The sequence below is a fragment of the Oncorhynchus mykiss genome, chromosome 10 (assembly GCF_013265735.2).
Source record: "Oncorhynchus mykiss isolate Arlee chromosome 10, USDA_OmykA_1.1, whole genome shotgun sequence".
NCBI lineage: Eukaryota > Metazoa > Chordata > Actinopteri > Salmoniformes > Salmonidae > Oncorhynchus > Oncorhynchus mykiss.
Window position 1 is genome coordinate 10,495,176 of NC_048574.1, and position 20,000 is coordinate 10,515,175.

At 47.5% G+C, this 20,000-nt stretch overlaps 1 protein-coding gene across 10 annotated transcripts in view; it reads left to right on the plus strand.

Annotated features, from left to right (window-relative positions):
• The window catches only part of LOC110533327 (transcription factor COE1-A), a 306,747-nt gene extending 294,007 nt beyond the window's left edge, over nt 1-12,740 (plus strand). For 5 of the 10 annotated variants that reach the window (XM_036989681.1, XM_036989688.1, XM_036989685.1 and 2 more), the window contains exons 14-17: nt 10-189; nt 3,904-4,092; nt 4,552-4,620; nt 10,565-12,740. In XM_036989681.1, the coding sequence (XP_036845576.1) occupies nt 10-189; nt 3,904-4,092; nt 4,552-4,619 (437 nt within the window). In that variant the 3' untranslated portion in view covers nt 4,620; nt 10,565-12,740. Of the gene's footprint in view, nt 1-9; nt 190-3,903; nt 4,093-4,551; nt 4,621-10,561 lie in introns of all 10 variants that reach the window. The other 5 variants (XM_036989687.1, XM_036989690.1, XM_036989683.1 and 2 more) reach the window with 4 other exon arrangements.
• Nucleotides 12,741-20,000: the final 7,260 nt, after the last annotated feature.

Consider the following 20,000-nt stretch of genomic DNA (forward strand, 5'->3'; position numbering starts at 1 on the left):
TGTGTGTAGGTTTCAGTCGGAACACGAGCAGCGTGTCTCCACATGGCTATGTGCCCAGCTCCACCCCCCAGCAGAGTAACTACAGCTCTGTGACCACCAGCATGAACGGCTACGGCAACACTGGCATGTCCAACCTGGGAGGATCCCCCAGCTTCCTCAACGGCAGCGCTGCCAACTCGCCCTACGCTAGTGAGTCCAACTCCAGCTCTTCTAGCCACCCACAGACAGCTCACAACCGCCTTTACCCACCTGCATCCAATCGGCCGACCCACCCACAGCCAGCCCTCTCACTCACTCAGCTCACTCACCCACCCACCCACACTCAGCTCACCCACACACCCACACTCTGTTCACCCACCCACACTCAGCTCACCCACCCACACACCCACACTCAGCTCACCCACCCACCCACCTACACTATGTTCACCCACCCACCTACCCACCCACACTCAGCTCACCCACACACCAAATTCGGCTCACCCGCCCACCCACCCACCCACCCACACTCTGCTCACCCACACACCCACACCCACACTCAACTCACCCACCCACCCAACCACACTCAGATCACCCACACCCACTCAGCTCACCCACCCACACCCAGCTCACACACCCACCCACACTCAGCTCACCCACCCACCCACACTCAGCTTACCCACCCACCCACCCACACTCAGCTCACCCACCCACCCACCCACCCACACACACTCAGCTCACCCACCCACCCACACTCAGCTCACCCGCCCACCCACACTCAGCTAATCCACCCACGCACACACTCAGCTCACCCACACACCCACACTCAGCTCACCCACTCACCCACCCACCCACACTCAGCTCACCCACACACCCACACTCAGCTCACCCACCCACCCACACTCAGCTATCCCACACCCCCACCCACACTCAGCTCACCCACCCACCCACACTCAGCTCACCCCCACCCACACTTAGCTCACCCACCCACACTCAGCTCACCCACACACCCACACTCAGCTCACCCACCCACCCACACTAAGCTCACCCACCCACCCACACTCACCCACTATTCAGTGCATGGCTCCCCCTATGCCTGTGCCCATACTGTTGCTGTACATTCCTCTCTCTCCCTAGAAGAGCTGTACAGTATGGGTTCTGGTTTGTAGCCCAGTACTGAACAGAGTTGTGGTCTTTGAGGAGGGATGAGAGGAGTGGGAATTTTCTCTCCCTATTTGCTTGTTTATGAGAGTTTGGCCTGGTGGCGACAGGGAGGTCTGGTGGTGACAGGGAGGACAGGGAGGTCTGGTGGTGACAGGGAGGACAGGGAGGTCTGGTGGTGACAGGGAGGACAGGGGGGTCTGGTGGTGACAGGGAGGACAGGGAGGTCTGGTGAGGACAGGGAGGTCTGGTGGTGACAGGGAGGACGGGGAGGTCTGGTGGTGACAGGGAGGACAGGGAGGTCTGGTGGTGACAGGGAGGACAGGGAGGTCTGGTGGTGACAGGGAGGTCTGGTGGTGACAGGGAGGACAGGGAGGTCTGGTGGTGACAGGGAGGACAGGGAGGTCTGGTGGTGACAGGGAGGACAGGGAGGTCTGGTGGTGACAGGGAGGATAGGAAGGTCTGGTGGTGACAGGGAGGTCTGGTGGTGACAGGGAGGACAGAGAGGTCTGGTGGTGACAGGAAGGTCTGGTGGTGACAGCGGGGTCTGGTGGTGACAGGGAGGACAGGGAGGTCTGGTGGTGACAGGGAGGACAGGGAGGCCTGGTGGTGACAAGGAGGTCTGGTGGTGACAGGGAGGCCTGGTGGTGACAGGGAGGACAGGGAGGCCTGGTGGTGACAGGGAGGCCTGGTGGTGACAGGGAGGTCTGGTGGTGACAGGGAGGACAGGGAGGTCTGGTGGTGACAGGGAGGCCTGGAGGTGACAGGGAGGTCTGGTGGTGACAGGGAGGCCTGGTGGTGACAGGGAGGCCTTCAGATCTAGAGCTATTTCCCTATTGGCTGTCTGCCTGGCAGTCTCCCAGTACTGGAGCCTGAACAACTCTTAAAAACCAGTCCTCTCCTCTAATCGCCTTTCATCTGACAGACATACATCCACTATGTTGTTGTTCTCCTGCAAATTCTGAATTGACTCCCCTTTTCCAATGAGGGAAACCTGGAGGGAGAGTGTTAGATGGAGACAGACAAAGAGAGAGAGGTTGTTTGTTTGGTCTAATGGTGATGGTGGGTGCCAGTTGTGAAGGTTTGTCTTTGAGGACCATTTGGCAATGATCTAAGAACAGACACCTACAGATTTCTTTCAGGCAGATAAATCTCCACGGACAACATCAAGCCTTATGAACTAGCTATATGAGACTACTCTGGTTAGGAGGAGAAACCACACTGGAATGTTCTGGGCTTGTGGAGGACTGGCGGCCTCTCTCCTTTCATCAGATTGCCCTGAAATAGGATTGAGAGTCACTGGTGTATTGCCTGTTTGCAACTGGCCGTATCACGGATCCTTTCTAGCCTGGCCACGGAATTAAAGACTGCTAATTAAATCAATAAACTAATTGGAGGGGTAACAATTCAATTTCATCCCTTTGCTCCCCACAATGTTAACACGTATTTTCAAAAGGCTGGCTGACTCTATTAGACACTTCCAATCAATCCACAAGCCTGGGCTCTGTGCTTCCAATTTTCATTCATTGATTAGTTAGGATTTGATAAATGGATTGTGCCATTGTTTCATGGTTCATGGAGATATAAATCTATTTAAATGGTGAAATAACAAGAATCACTTCTAATAATGTGTAACCAGTAAGAAAAACATTAAAGAGCAGTGAATGTTGAATTGAAATGGTTGTCTAAGTGTGCTAGCATTGCATTGTTAACTACCTAAGAGACCACTGCTAGGTGGATTGGGTTGAATAGTTGACCAACAAGCATTAATTTGTAAGAATGAACTTGAATTTAATTTCCTCTCTTTTGAAACTTTCCCCCCTTGAATACTTAAAGAGTTGTTTTTTTCTTGTGTTCTCCGATAAATTATTAATTCTACATGGTGAAATTAACCTCTTGCTATGCCTCCCCCTCTCTCCTTCCTTCCCTCCCTCCCTCCCCTGTCTCTCTTTCTCACTCTCGCGCTCTCTCTTGCCCTCTCTCTTGCCCTCCCTCCCCCCTCTCTCTCTCTCTCTCTCTCTCTCTCTCTCTCTCTCTCACGCGCTCTCGCTCTCTTTCTTGCCCTCTCTCTCTCCCTCCTTCCCTAATTCTCTCTTCCCATCTCTCTCTCTCTCTCCCTCCCTCCCTCCCACCCTCCCTCTCCCCCACCATCTCTCCCTCCCTCCCTCCCCCATCTCTCCACCATCTCTCCCTCTCTCTCCCTCCCCATCTCTCCCTCCCACCCTCCCTCTCCCTCCCCATCTCTCCCTCCCTACCTCCCTCCCCATCTCTCCCCATCTCTCCCTCTCTCCATCCCCCTCCCTCCCTCCCTCCCTCCCTCCCTCCCTCCCTCCCTCCCTCCCTCCCTCTCCATCCCTCCCCATCCCACCCTCCCTCCCACCCTCCTACTCCCTCCCCATCTCTCCCTCTCTCCCTACCTCCCTCCCCATCTCTCCCTCCCTCCCTACCTCCTCCCCCATCTCTCCCCCATCTCTCCCTCTCTCTCCCTCCCCATCTCTCCCTCCCACCCTCCCTCTCCCTCCCCATCTCTCCCTCCCTACCTCCCTCCCCATCTCTCCCCATCTCTCCCTCCCTCCCTCCCTCCCTCCCTCCCTCCCTCCCTCCCTCCCTCCCTCCCTCCCTCCCTCCCTCTCCATCCCTCCCCATCCCTCCCTCCCTCCCACCCTCCTACTCCCTCCCCATCTCTCCCTCTCTCCCTACCTCCCGCCCCATCTCTCCCTCCCTCCCTACCTCCTCCCCCATCTCTCCCTCTCTCCATCCCTCCAGTCGTTCCCTCCAGCCCCACCATGGCGTCCTCCACCAGCCTGCCCTCTAACTGTAGCAGTTCCTCTGGGATCTTCTCCTTCTCCCCTGCCAACATGGTGTCGGCCGTCAAGCAGAAGAGCGCCTTTGCCCCTGTGGTGCGACCTCAGACCTCACCCCCACCCACCTGCACCAACGGCAATGGTCTCCAAGGTGAGCCCCTTAGCCAATGGAGACACTATTATGTCTCTCTCTAACCAACCTCTACGTCCCCAATATCCACTGCCTTTCTCTCCTCCCCTCCTCCCCTTCTCCCCTCCTCCCCTCCTCCCCTCCTTCCCTCCTTCCCTTCCTCCCCTCTTCCCCTCCTCCTCTCCTCCCCACCTTCCCTTCTCCCCTCCTCCCCTTCTCCCCTCCTCCCCTTCTCCCCTACTTCCCTTCTCCCCTCCTCCCCTCCTCCCCTTCTCCCCTCCTTTCCCTTCTCCTCTCCTCCCCTCCTTCCCTCCTTCCCTTCTCCCCTCCTCCCCTTCTCCCCTCCTCCCCTCCTTCCCTCCTTCCCTTCTCCCCTCCTCCCCTTCTCCCCTCCTCCCCTTCTCCCCTTCTCCGGCCTTGAAATGACACGTTGTTTTTGCTTTCTCTCCTCCCCTCCTCTCTTTGCGCTCCCTCCCTCAGATCAGTCTTTTGTGGACTCTAGCAAGTACTCCACAGCCAGCTCGCTGCAGGGCCTGGCCTTTTCCTGAAGTACGTTACTCTTTCTGGCATGCACCCATCCTCCCTTCTCTTCCTCCGTCCCTCTAACCATCCATCCATCCATCCACCCATCCTCCCTTCTCTTCCTCCGTCCCTCTAACCATCCATCCATCCATCCACCCATCCTCCCTTCTCTTCAACCGTCCCTCTAACCATCCATCCATCCACCCATCCTCCCTTCTCTTCCTCCGTCCCTCTAACCATCCATCTCTCCATCCACTTCTCCATCCATCCACCCATCCACCCTTCTCTTCCTCCGTCCCTCCATCCATCCATCCATCCATCCATCCATCCATCCATCGTTCCACCCATCTACCCATCACCTTACCCATTACATTAACATCAACCATCCTCATTTTGCAGTTGTATATTTTGACAAAAGAGAGGATGAGAGATGAGAGGATATCTCTAATTCTGGTCTGTGCTTTTGTTTATTCAGCTAAAAGGGCATTTGGCAGAGAAGTCATATTACTCAGAAGTTTGTCCTTTTATTTGGCTTTAATGCTTTAGTGGTCGTGCCTATCTTCCTGTGTGTGAATGAGGAGAAAGGGCATGAATGCGTAGGGGCTAGAGGGCAGGGCAGGCTGTAGCTGTGTGGGTGTGGGAACACAGAGCTTTCTCCCAGGACCGGACAGGACAGGACACACTGCTGTCCTCAACAGACCCAATACATACAGTCGTGGCCAAAAGTTTTGAGAATGACACAAATATTAATTTTCACAAAGTCTGCTGCCTCAGTTTGTATGATAGAAATTTGCATATTCTCCAGAATGTTATGAAGAGTGATCTGATGAATTGCAATTAACATCATGTCAGTGATTCTCTCGTTAACACAGGTGTGAGTGTTGACGAGGACACGGCTGGAGATCACTCTGTCATGCTGATTAAGTTCAAATAACAGACTGGAAGCTTCAAAAGGAGGGTGGTGCTTGGAATCATTGTTCTTCCTCTGTAAATCATGGTTACCTGCAAGGAAACACGTGCCATCATCATTGCTTTGCACAAAAAAAGGGCTTCACAGGCAAGGATATTGCTGCCAGTAAGACTGCACCTAAATCAACCATTTATTGGATCATCAAGAACTTCAAGCAGAGCAGTTCAATTGTTGTGAAGAAGAATTCAGGGCACCCAAGTAAGAAAGAAAGAGCCAGGACCGTCTCCTAAAGTTGATTCAGCTGTGGGATCGGGGCACCACCAGTACAGAGCTTTCTCAGGAATGGCAGCAGTCAGGTGTGAGTGCATCTGCACGCACAGTGAGGCGAAGACTTTTGGAGGATGGCCTGGTGTCAAGAAGGGCAGCAAAGAAGCCACTTCTCTCCAGGAAAAACATCAGGGACAGACTGATATTCTGCAAAAGGTACAGGGATTGGACTGCTGAGGACTGGGGTAAAGTCATTTTCTCTGATGAATCCCCTTTCCGATTGTTTGGGGCATCCGGAAAAAAGCTTGTCTGGAGAAGACAAGGTGAGCGCTACCATCAGTCCTGTATAATGCCAACAGTAAAGCATCCTGATACCATTCATGTGTGGGGTTGCTTCTCAGCCAAGGGAGTGGGCTCACTCACAATTTTGCCTAAGAACAAAGCCATGAATAAAGAATGGTATCAACACATCCTCCGAGAGCAACTTCTCCCAACCATCCAGGAACAGTTTGGTGACGAACAATGCCTTTTCCAGCATGATGGAGCACCTTGCCATAAGGCAAAAGTGATAACTAAGTGGCTCGGGGAACACAACATAGATATTTTGGGTCCATGGCCAGGAAACTCCCCACATCTTAATCCCATTGAAAACTTGTGGTCAATCCTCAAGAGGCAGGTGGACAAACAAAACCCCACAAATTCTGACAAACTCCAAGCATTGATTATGCAAGAATGGGCTGCCATCAGTCAGGATGTGGCCCAGAAGTTAATTGACAGCATGCCAGGGTGGATTGCAGAGGTCTTGAAAAAGAAGGGTCAACACTGCAAATATTGACTCTTTGCATCAACTTCATGTAATTGTCAGTAAAAGCCTTCGACACTGTTGAAATGTTTGTAATTATACTTCAATATTCCATAATAACATCTGACAAAAATATCTAAAGACACTGAAGCAGCAAACTTTGTGGAAATTAATATTTGTGTCATTCTCAAAACTTTTGGCCACGACTGTACATTACTGAAACACAATCAGAAGAGATATCTCACAATTTACATAAGGTCTTTGTTTATTCAACAAACCTGCCATGACTGGATACCAGTATAGGATGTTCTTTTTGGAAATGATCTGTTAAATCATAGTTTAGTGTTAGAGCTCCACCAGCCAAACAAAAGCTGAGACAGGAGCACAACATCACATCACAGGAGCACCCATCTGTAGCGTAGCGTAGCGTAGCGTAGCGTAGCATAGTGCAGTGTAGCGTGCTTCCACAGAGTCACAGGAGCACAACATCACTCCTTTAACACTCTGTAGCGTAGCGTAGCGTAGCATAGTGCAGTGTAGTGTGCTTCCACAGAGTCACAGGAGCACAACATCACTCCTTTAACACTCTGTAGCGTAGCGTAGCGTAGCGTAGCATAGTGCAGTGTAGCGTGCTTCCACAGAGTCACAGGAGCACAACATCACTCCTTTAACACTCTGTAGCGTAGCGTAGCGTAGCATAGTACAGTGGAGTGTGCTTCCATAGAGTCTCCTCTCTATCTGATCACCCCCCCCCCCCCCCCACTATAGGCTGGGAAATGATCAACAAAGACAGGTGTTGGGCTTTGTTGACAATCGATCCTGTCACTATTTACATTGACATACACCCACCGACTGACTCGGTTTGTGTTACACTACTGCAGATCAAAGAGCTAGAGTTGAGTCACTGCCATACATGATGTTTTGTCAGAGAGGCATCGTATCTAAACCCAAGCTTCTTCTCTCCCAGTCCCGTGTGTCTCACAATATGACAGAACTGACATAGAACTGCTACAAGCTCCTTCTCTCCCAGTCCCGTGTGTCTCACAATATGACAGAACTGACATCGAACTGCCAGAAGATACCACATACAGCAATAGTTCCTGTGCAGTCGGGCATATTATCAGCTGGAATAGTTGAGAAGCATTTGTGTTTTCCATGTAAATCAGATTGTTCTAAGATTAATAAACCAAATCTGGGTTTATTCAAAGATCATTTTGATATCCTCACATAAACATTTGAAATGCTTTCTTTTTGTACGTTACACTTGTGATTTTGGTTTATGAGATATTGCGTTATTTTATCGATGAGCTAACACATCGTGTGTGTGTGTGTGTGTGTGTGTGTGTGTGTGTGTGCATAACTTTTCCTGCCTCCCTCGATTCCATCAGCAGTAGATTTGAGAGAAAAACGCCTGCAGAAAAACACCCAGCATCCTTTTTTGGTGTTTGTCAGCAGTTGCATAACCAACGACAAGTGAAAATCTCAAGCAATAGAAATTCCTTACACACCTTAGAGGTGCTCTGGCCTCTGACCTCTGGCCTCTGACCTTTGGCCTGTCCCACTACACTGGATATGTTAGGTCATGTTAGGCTCCGCTCAGGGAACAACCACATCTCATCAATCCATTACCATGTACCCAACTCAATTTCCCTGTGAATGATTGGAGATGATGGAGCTGGTTCATTCTAGTCAAACATGAATTATATACTGTATATTGTCAATTTGGGCAGTGCTTTCGGAAGGTATTCAGACCCCTTGACTTTTTCCACATTTTGTTACGATACAGCCTTATTATAAAATGTATTAAATAAATGTTGCTGTTTTTTCACCAATCTACACACAATACCCCATAATGACCATAACAGTCTTAAAAATAAATAACAGAAATGCCTTATTTACATAAGTATTCAGACCCTTTGCTATGGAAACAGGCACATCCTGTTTTCATTTATCATACTTGAGATATTTCTACATCTTGATTATCTTGAATTCAATTGATTGGACATGATTTGGAAAGGCACACACCTGTCTGTATAAGGTCCCACAGTTGACAGTGCATGTCAGAACAAAAACCAAGCCATGAGGTCGAAGGAATTGTCCGTAGAGCTCTGAGACAGGATTGTGTCGAGGCACAGATCTGGAGAAGGGTACCAAAACATTTATGCAGCATTGAAGGTCCCCAAGAACAAATCGGCCTCCATCATTCTTAAATGGAAGAAGTTTGGCGGCCAAACTGAGAAATCGGGGGAGAAGGGCCTAGGTCAGGGAGGTGCTCAAGAACCCGATAGTCACTCTGACAGAGTTCTAGAGTCCCTCTGTTGAGAAGGGAGAAACTTCCAGAAGGACAATCATCTCTGCAGCACTGCACCAATCAGGCCTTTATGGTAGAGTGGCCAGACGGAAGCCACTCCTCAGTAAAAGGCACATGACTGCCCGCTTGGAGTTTGCCAAAAAAGCACCTAAAGGACTCTCAGACCATGAGAAACAAGATTCTCTGGTCTGATGAAACCAAGATTGAACTCTTTGTCCTGAATGCCAGGTGTCACGTCTGGAGGAAACATGGCACCATCCCTACGGTGAAGCATGGTGGTGGCAGCATGCTGTGGGGATGTTTTTCAGCGGCAGGGACTGGGAGACTAGTCAGGATCGAGGCAAAGATGAACAGAGCAAAGTACAGAGAGATCCTTGATAAAAACAATTTCCAGAGTGCTCAAGACCTGAGATTGGGGTGAAGGTTCACCTTCCAACACGACAACGACCCTAAGCAAACAGCCAAGACAACGCAAGAGTGGCTTTGAGACAAGTCTCTGAAAATCCTTGAGTGGCCCAGCCAGAGCTCGGACTTGAACCCGATCGAACATAGCTGTGCAGCAACGCTCCCCATCCATTCTGACAGAGCTTGAGAGGATCTGCAGAGAAGGATGGGAGAAACTCCCCAAATACAGTTGTCAAGCTTGTAACGTCATACCCAAGAAGAGTCAAGTCTGTATTCGCTGCCAAAGGTGTTTCAACAAAGTACTGAGTAAAGGGTCTGAATAGTTATGTAAATGTGATATTTCATTTTTTTATTTGTAATAAATTCACAACAGTTGTGTAGTGTTGTGTTGCATTGTGTAGCGTCGTGTAGCATTGTGTTGTGTAGTGTTATGTAGTGTAGTGTAGTGTAGTGTTATGTAGTGTTGTGTTGTGTAGTGTTGTGTAGCGTTGTGTGTAGTGAACTGTGTAGCGTTGTGTTGTGTCATGTGTTGTGTAATGTTGCGTAGTGTAGTGTTTTGTTGTGTAGTGTTATGTAGTATTGTGTTGTGTGTTATGTAGTGTTGTGTAGTGTTGTGTGTAGTGTGTTGTGTAGTGTTGTGTATAGTGTTGTGTAGTGTGTAATAGTGTTGGGTGGCGTGTTGGTTGTAGTGTTGTGTGTAGTGGTATGTAGTGTAGTGTTGTGTAGGATTGTGCCTGGTGTGTCTTCACTGCGTACTGTAGTCACCCTTGGTTTGATTTGGAACTTTCATTAAGCTCTGTTCCTTATGCTGACACAGATCCCCATGCAGCTGTTTGAAGCCAGCCGGGGATCAAGTAGTACGTCACAAACACACAGAAATGAGCTTCAGTGCATGCAAACAATTAAGGCACGGTTTTTGACAACACTAATCAAGCGTTTCAAGTGTCCCATTTGTGCCAATTTGGCAAGGCTGTTGAAAATATATAAATGATTTATACCTTGTTTGAAAGCGTATTTGAGTCATAGTTTGAGTATAGTTTGTAATGCAGATGTGAGAACAGATTGCTGTATTTAAAGAGTAATTATTATGTGAGGAAAACATTGGGAACATTTTAATGTATTAACCAACTCTCCCTCTCTCTCTCTCTCTCTCTCTCTATCTCTGTCTCTCTGTCTCTCTCTCTCTCTCTCTCTCTCTCTCTCTGTCTCTCTCTCTCTCTCTCTCTCTTTCTCTCTTCCCTCCGCCTTCTCCCTTTCTCTCTTCTCCACCCAGCAGTGATTCCTGGAATGATCGTTCCTCCCATGTAAGCGATGTTTGGGTATGAGAAGAAAGACTCAGGCGTGGATCTCAGCATGTACCCAAGGCTCCAGTTTAGGACTGGTTCGTCAGTCCTGCGTTGAAGGAATAGAACCCGTAACTCAGGCCCTTTTTTTTAAAAGGAATCACATTTGAACTTTAAAAGGAGAAAAAATAAATAAGAAGAAAACGCAGCATTTACAACAACCTCTTTGGAATTCATAAGAGTTGAACACAAGGTCACAGATTACCCAGAAAACCCAACCCAGCTAAACATGAGTTTTATTTATTAAGGGAGAGGATTGACTTATCCTTTTATTTAGTGTTTTACCTTTGTGCAAAACACTATGTATTTTCCCATCTTCAATGTGTAATATACACAAGTGAAAATATTAGAGAGATTTTTTTATTTATGAATCTGAAAAAGATAAATTAATAAATTGTTTGAGAATGATAGAAGACATTAAAATGTGAGTTAAATAGTAAAGACTGAATTAGATTTATACAATTGCTGTACTCATGAATCAAGACTAGCCAAACCAGACATTTAGACATTTGTTTTGTACTACAGTGTGCTGGATAGAGACGATGCCACATTCCCTAACTAACCCTAAGGCACAGAAAGACACGCTAGGTAGCACTAACCATGCACCATTGCAGAAACTCTCTGCTTTCGAGTTCTTTTGGCCGCTGCAAACAGCGCCTACTCATTTCTCTCCCTCTCATGCCTAGCAGAGAACTCCATCGCTACGACTAGAAGCGCTCGCTCGGCACCACAGAAAGCAAGTGATTTACCCATGATGACACGTAGCCAGCCATTCATTCCATGTTGGCTGTAAGTGTACCGGTCGTGTCCAAGCTCCTAGGTGGTTGTCAGAGTTAGAGAGCAGAGCCTGAACCTGCTCTGGATACCAACAGTGTCTCTACTGTGTGGTTGGTCTATTGGACCGCAAGCTTGCTGTGCCCTGTAACTGTACATTAGAAACCCTCTTGTTAAAGTGTTCTCTCTCTCTCTCTCTCTGCCATCCACCATGAAATCTCAATGAAGGACACCATATGTTTTAAAAGGATGTCGCCATTTCACTTTTGCTATATTGTGTGAGTTATTTTTCTTTGTATGAATGATTCCTTGATAGTTTTTGGTTTGTTGTTGTTCTCACCATGATACTGGGGTCACTGGGGTCATGGGGTCGCCCATTCAAAACGGTTCTCTTGTTCCACCTTGTTACCGTACAACAGTTGAGGATCTGAGATAGGTCAAACTGGGAGACACTTTATAGACAGACTAATGAGTCGACATGAGGTGTTCAGTGGTGTCCCAGTCGACGTGGTGATACGTGGATTACCCAGCACTGTAAAAGTGACCTAATCCTCAGATGCCCAGCAAAAAAATATCTGAATCCAATCTTATCAATTGTCTTTCTTTTTTTTTTCTTCTCGTGTGATGTGTGTTTTTGTATATAGTAATCCATGTATGTGATGTTTCTTTTAATTTTGCCAAAGTCATTGTTTAAGATATATTTATACATTTAAAGAGGTCTTACGGCAGCTTGAGTGTCACGGATGTCATGTTTACTACAAACTCAAAATGATCCCATCAACTTTAGCTCAGAGAGTTTAAATAGTTAAGAGGGGAGATACAGAATGTTACCGAATGTTACCTAATAATGTACCATCTCTCCTCAATTTCTACATTTTGCTTCTTCCACATCCTTTCGTGTGTATGTTTGCATTTTGTGACAGTGCCGATCAGTTTTTTAATTTGGTTGTCAACCATGTTCCGTGTTTAGATGTTGTTTTTATACATGTCATTTTTTACGTTGTTGTTTTTCTTGTGTTGTTTTAAGCCATACTTCCATTTTCCATCCACCCTAAAAGCCATTGTCTATTTTTTTGTATCATTTTGGAAATTTAATGAAGAAACAAAAGATGTTGTCTGGATTTTGCGTTTGTTTTATCATATGGTAAAGGTAGTATATTATTCTTATAGTAAAGAGATTATATAAGTATATCATTTGAATTTCTTCTTTGCTTAGATTTTTTTGGGCTTAAAAAAAAACCCGTATACTGTTTAAAAACAAACATTAGGAATGTGGGTTCTCTTTCTAGCCATGAATTTCTGTGCTGAAAGCAGGAAGACCATTTTTTGGGGGGAAACAATATGAAAATACTTTCTTCATCTCTTCCATCTTATTTTCACTTTCCCCTCCGTTGTCTCACCAAAATCTGAACCAGCAGTTTAGATGCCTTAACAATGCAAACCCACAGACATCAGTGTAAAGTAGAGACCACATCAGTGCTCTGCTAACATACTTTAAAATGGGTGCAACAAGCAACATATAGAGAGGGGGGAACACAAGTGGAACTGTTCCTTATCCTTATCCCTGAGCGATGTTTAACTGTTTCCCCTGCCGCAGGGAGCACTCGGCATGGCACAGCAGAGATAGGGGGAGCCAAAAATAACAGAGGAGAGGGAAGGAGGGAGGGAGGGAGGTGGGCTGGCTGACTGACTGACTGACGGGGGGAGGACACTGAGACGAGATAACTGAGAATAGAAGGATAAATATTTAATGTGTTGAGCAGCTGGTATGGAGGAGAGGAGGAGAGGAGGAGAGGAGGAGAGGAGGAGAGGAGGAGAGGGGAGAGGGGAGAGGGGAGAGGGGAGAGGGGGAGAGGAGGAGAGGGGGAGAGGAGGAGAGGGAGAGGAGGAGAGGGGGAGAGGAGGAGAGGAGGAGAGGAGGAGAGGGAGAGGAGGAGAGGAGGAGAGGAGGAGAGGAGGAGAGGAGGAGAGGAGGAGAGGAGGAGAGGAGGAGAGGAGGAGAGGAGGAGAGGAGGAGAGGGGAGAGGGGAGAGGGGAGAGGGGGAGAGGAGGAGAGGGGGAGAGGAGGAGAGGGAGAGGAGGAGAGGGGGAGAGGAGGAGAGGAGTGTAGTGTACTGCCTTGCTCATCTGAAGCCGACCCTTCCCTTCATATTCATATCTCATCTTCAGGGTTATTCCCTCCGTCTATAACGATATATATAAAAACAGATGTGATTATGAACCGTTCTAAATGACTGCACAATCATTTGTAACACACAAGTCATTTTACACCCTTGCTTAGACAATTACTACTGCCCTCTTCTGACTCCTCCCACTCTTCTGACTCCTCCCACTCTTCTGACTCCTCCCTATCTTCTGACTCCCCCCACTCTTCTGACTCCCCTCTCTCTTCTGACTCCTCCCACTCATCTAACTCCTCCCCCTTCTGACTCCCCCCACCATTCTGACTCCTCCCTCTCTTCTGACTCCTCCCACTCTTCTGACTCCTCCCTATCTTCTGACTCCCCCCTCTCTTCTGACTCCCCCCTCTCTTCTGACTCCTCCCTCTCTTCTGACTCCTCCCTCTCTTCTGACTCCTCCCTCTCTTCTGACTCCCCCATATCTTCTGACTCCCCCCTCTCTTCTGACTACTCCCTCTCTTCTGACTCCTCCCTCTCTTCTGACTCCCCCCTCTCTTCTGAAACCCCCTTTTTCCACTCCCTTTATATACAAAATGAGCACCAGTTTATCTCTGACATGGGTCACATGACCACTCTTTGTACTCTTTCGTGTGTGTGTGTGTGTGTGTGTGTGTGTGTGTGTGTGTGTGTGTGTGTCTGTGTGTGTGTGTGTGTGTGTGTGTGTGTGTGTGTGTGTGTGTGTGTGTGTGTGTCTGTGTGTGTGTGTGTGTGTGTGTGTGTGTGTGTGTGTGTGTGCCATCAGTCCTCTGAAAGAGAACATGGCATTTTATTTTATTTTTTTATTGCTGAAGGATATTTTGTAATGTGACTTCATAGGAGAGAGGGAACATTTCAACTGAGGATTCTGAAGACCAGGGAGTCTGTTGTAAAATGCAGTTGTGTAATGCTGATTTCAGTGTATCTGCATTGTGACTCAGTTCTCCTGTGTTTGGGGATAGGGACAGATGAGTTTGAGGTTTACTGTGTAACCGTCCAGCCAGGAGAATAGAGCCGTCCCTGTCGGGTAGGTGGTCACCTGGTCAATGAAAACATTGTTCTCTGAGTCCTATTATCATCCCTTCCATCCCATCTCTCCTACCAAGCCTTGTGTTTGACTGGACACACAGATCAGTTATATATTGATCGAACAGGGAGAAGAGAAAAATAAACTACTGTAACAATTATTATTTTTTTGTTGTTTCAACTTTGAAAATGTAAAATAGCTTTTCAACTTTCACAATATTTAATTAAAGTTCCCTCTTGTCTGTGAAACTATTGATGTTCTCGTCATTTTTGTGAAGCTGTTAGTTACATTTTTTATTTTTTTACATTTTGTGAAATCTCACAAAATACACACCCAAAAAACACACACTATACAAACTCATCACAGCCTAATAGCATGGTGAATCTGCCAGGCCAGTTCCCTTAATTAACATATTAATGATGACTTCCCAAGTTATTCATTGAAATGCGCTTTGCATGTAATCGATTCATGGTTTTCATTTACGGTCCTCAGCAGAAACTAAGTGTCTTTTCTCATTGTGCATATGTGATTTGAGCCACTCCGATCTGATTAGCGTGTTAAAACGCTCTTTCTGCTGATCCCAAACTGTTTCAGGCCCTGGCTGCAAAGCACCATGGGGGTCCTGAATACGACGGGGGGAAAGGACCCAGATCGTCTGTGTGTTGTAGAGCTTGCAGCAACATCAAGCACATTTCACTAGCCCTGTGATGTTGTGCAATTTTAATCCCACTGCCAATTGTGTGTTCATAAACGTTGAATGGAGACTCTCACATAATGGAAAGTGTTAGTGAAGAGTCAGGCGCTGCAGACGTCATGATGAGTTTGCTTTCATAAACAAGACTCAGTGAGAAAGGCCTTCTTAATTAGACAGATGTGCCCTGCCCAGGGTTATTGATCAGCCAGGCTGCAGACGGAGAGTGTGTGCGTGTGTGTGTGAATGTGTGCATGCATATATGTGTGTGTGTGTGTGTGTGTGTGTGTGTGTGTGTGTGTGTGTGTGTGTGTGTGTGTGTGTGTGTGTGTGTGTGTGTGTGTGTGTGTGTGTGTGTGTGTGCGTGTGTGTGTGTGTGTGTGTGTATGTGTGTGTGTGAGTGTGAATGTGTGTGTGCACGTGTATGTGTGTGTGTGTGTGTGTGTGCATGTGTGCGTGTGTGTGTGTGCACATGTGTTTGTGTGCGTGTGTGTGTGTGTGTGTGTGTGTTTGTGTGCGTGTGTGTGTGTGTGTGTGTATATGTGTGTGTGTGAGTGTGAATGTGTGTGTGCACGTGTATGTGTGTGTGTGTGTGTGTGTGTGTGTGCATGTGTGCGTGTGTGTGTGTGCACGTGTGTTTGTGTGCGTGTGTGTGTGTGTGTGTGTGTGTGTGCGTGTGTGTGTGTGTGTGTGTGCGTGGAGTTATATGGAAAGGTTATTCCCATTCCTGGCATCAAGGCCCAATCAAACCAGAGCCACAGATGTCTTACTGCCACCAATGAGTTTCAGTCCTATGTGCTGTCTCCTCTTTCCTGCGGAGTGTGTGTGTATGCATGTGTGTGTGTGTGTGGTGGGGGGAATAACACAAAAGGTGAAGAGACAGAACTCAAGACCTCCATTAGCTGATGGATCTCTGACAAAGGAGGAACAACCTCCCTCTCTCGCTCTCCATCTCTCGCCTCAATCTCTCCCGTCTCTCTCTCTCCTTCATCTCTCTCCTCCCTCTCCTCATTCTCTCTGCTCCATCTCTCTCCTCAATCTCTCTCCTCCCTATCTCTCCTCCCTCTCTCTCCTCCATCTCTCTCCTCCCTCTCTCTCCTCCATCTCTCTCCTCCATCTCTCTCCTCCTTCTCTCTCAATCTCTCTCATCCCTCTCTCTCCATCTCTCTCCTCCCTCTCTCCTCCATCTCTCTCCATCTCTCTCCTCCCTCTCTCTCCTCCCTCTTTCTCCTCCCTCTCTCTCCTCTCTCTCTCCTCCCTCTCTCCTCCATCTCTCTCCCCCCTCTCTCTCCTCCATCTCTCTCCTCCCTCTCTCTCCTGCCTCTCTCTCCTCAATCTCTCTGCCCCATCTCTCTCCTAAATCTCTCTCCTCCATCTCTCTCCTCCATCTCTCTCCTCCCTCTCTCTCCTCCCTCTCTCTCCTCCATCTCTCTCCTCCCTCTCTCTCCTCCCTCTCTCTCCTCCATCTCTCTCCATCTCTCTCCTCCATCTCTCTCCATCTCTCTCCTCCATCTCTATCCTCCCTCTCTCCTCCCTATCTCTCCTCCATCTCTCTCCTCCTTCTCTCTCAATCTCTCTCCTCCCTCTCTCTCCATCTCTCTCCTCCCTCTCTCCTCCATCTCTCTCCATCTCTCTCCTCCCTCTCTCTCCTCCCTCTCTCCTCCCTCTCTCTCCTCCCTCTCTCTCCTCCATCTCTCTTCTCCCTCTCTCTCCTCCATCTCTTTCCCTCCCTGCTCCACATCATAGCCCACTGGGTTCATCCCTCCTCTCTCATCTCCCTCTCTCTCCTCCATCTCTCTCCTCCCTCTCTCCTCCCTCTCTCTCCTCCATCTCTCTCCTCCCTCTCTTTCCTCCCTCTCTCTCCTCCATCTCTCTCCTCCATCTCTCTCCTCCATCTCTCTCCTCACTCTCTCTTCTCCCTCTCTCTCCTCCATCTCTCTCCATCTCTCTCCTCCCTCTCTCTCTTTCATCTCTCTCCTCCATCTCTTCTCCCTCTCTGTCCTCCATCTCTCTCCTCCATCTCTCTCTCTCCCTGCCCCACATCATACCCCCCTCTCTCTCTCCCCCTCCCTCGCTCCTCCCTGCCCCACATCATACCCCACTGGGTTCAACCCCCCCCTCTATCTCTCTCCCCCTCCCTCGCTCCTCCCTGCCCCACATCATACCCCACTGGGTTCACCCCCCCCCTCTCTCTCTCCCCCTCCCTCGCTCCTCCCTGCCCCAAATCATACCCCACTGGGTTCACCCCCCCCCTCTCTCTCCCCCTCCCTCGCTCCTCCCTGCCCCACATCATACCCCACTGGGTTCACCCCCCCCCCCTCTCTCTCCCCCTCCCTCGCTCCTCCCTGCCCCACATCATACCCCACTGGGTTCACCCCCCCCCTCTCTCTCCCCCTCTCTCTCTCCTCCCTGCCCCACATCATACCCCACTGGGTTCACCCCCCCCTCTCTCTCTCCCCCTCCCTCACTCCTCCCTGCCCCACAGCATACCCCACTGGGTTCACCCCCCTCTCTCTCTCCCCCTCCCTCGCTCCTCCCTGCCCCACATCATACCCCACTGGGTTCACCCCCCCTCTCTCCCTGCCCCACATCAGCGGTTAGGAAGTGCAGCTCAGTTTCCACCTCATTTTGTGGTCATTGTGCACATTGCCTGTCTTCTCTTGAGAGCCATGTCTGTCTACGGCGGCCTTTCTCAATAGCAAGGCTATGCTCACTGAGTCTGTACATAGTCAAAGCTTTCCTTAAGTTTGGGTCAGTCACAGTGGTCAGGTATTCTGCCACTGTGTACTCTTTGGTTAGGGACAAATTTAGTTACCGTAAACCCAGGAAGTTACAGTAAACCCAGGAAGATACAGTAAACCCAGGAACTTACAGTAAACTCAGGAAGTTACAGTAAACCCAGGAATTACAGTAAACCCAGGAAGATACAGTAAACCCAGGAAGATACAGTAAACCCAGGATGTTACAGCAAACCCAGGAAGTTACAGTAAACCCAGGAAGATACAGTAATCATTCTCTCTCTCTCTTTTTTTTAATGAATAATTTATTTGATTAATAGATATTTCTTTGCTCATATCACCAAAGGCAGACAGATTGTTCTACTTACCAGAATCTGAATCTTCCCCATTCCAGGAAATGTTGTCATTCAAAGTTACTCAATGATCTTTCACCTTTTAGGTCAAATGTCATTATACAGGTCACTGTTGTCCACTCCAGCAGAACAGGTCTCCTCACAGATAGGTCACCATGTCACACTAGCGCCTTTGTGTCCGGTGGTGTGGGTCAGAGTGACTAACCAAGTGTGTAGTGGCGCTGGGTCCTAACTAGACAATGGGGGTCAAGAAGAATATAGATGGAGGACAAAGTTATCATTGCATAACATTGCTTCTTCTCTATGAGTTTTCTTCTGTCTGTTTCTGCTCATGTACTTGCTACTCCGGGCATGTTGTGTTACAGACCTTTATAGAGGACAACACATTTAACTTGATACTGGTGCTTAACAATTGTGTTTAATGGCAGTTTATTGACATGTTTAGATGTGCAACGTAGTTTATTGACATGTTTAGATGTGCAACGTAGTTTATTGACATGTCAGATGTGCAACGTAGTTTATTGACATGTTTAGATGTGCAGCGTAGTTTATTGATAGGTTTAGATGTGCAACGTAGTTTATTGATAGGTTTAGATGTGCAACGTAGTTTATTGATAGGTTTAGATGTGCAACGTAGTTTATTGACATGTTTAGATGTGCAACGTAGTTTATTGATAGGTTTAGATGTGCAACGTAGTTTATTGACATGTTTAGATGTGCAACGTAGTTTATTGACATGTTTAGATGTGCAACGTAGTTTATTGACATGTTTAGATGTGCAACGTAGTTTATTGATAGGTTTAGATGTGCAACGTAGTTTATTGACATGTTTAGATGTGCAACGTAGTTTATTGACATGTTTAGATGTGCAACGTAGTTTATTGACATGTTTAGATGTGCAACGTAGTTTATTGACATGTTTAGATGTGCAACGTAGTTTATTGACATGTTTAGATGTGCAACGTAGTTTATTGATAGGTTTAGATGTGCAACGTAGTTTATTAACATGTTTAGATGTGCAACGTAGTTTATTAACATGTTTAGATGTGCAACGTAGTTTATTGACATGTTTAGATGTGCAACGTAGTTTATTGACATGTTTAGATGTGCAACGTAGTTTATTGATAGGTTTAGATGTGCAACGTAGTTTATTGACATGTTTAGATGTGCAACGTAGTTTATTGACATGTTTAGATGTGCAACGTAGTTTATTGACATGTTTAGATGTGCAACGTAGTTTATTGATAGGTTTAGATGTGCAACGTAGTTTATTGACATGTTTAGATGTGCAACGTAGTTTATTGACATGTTTAGATGTGCAACGTAGTTTATTGACATGTTTAGATGTGCAACGTAGTTTATTGACATGTTTAGATGTGCAACGTAGTTTATTGACATGTTTAGATGTGCAACGTAGTTTATTGATAGGTTTAGATGTGCAACGTAGTTTATTAACATGTTTAGATGTGCAACGTAGTTTATTAACATGTTTAGATGTGCAACGTAGTTTATTGACATGTTTAGATGTGCAACGTAGTTTATTGACATGTTTAGATGTGCAACGTAGTTTATTGATAGGTTTAGATGTGCAACGTAGTTTATTGACATGTTTAGATGTGCAACGTAGTTT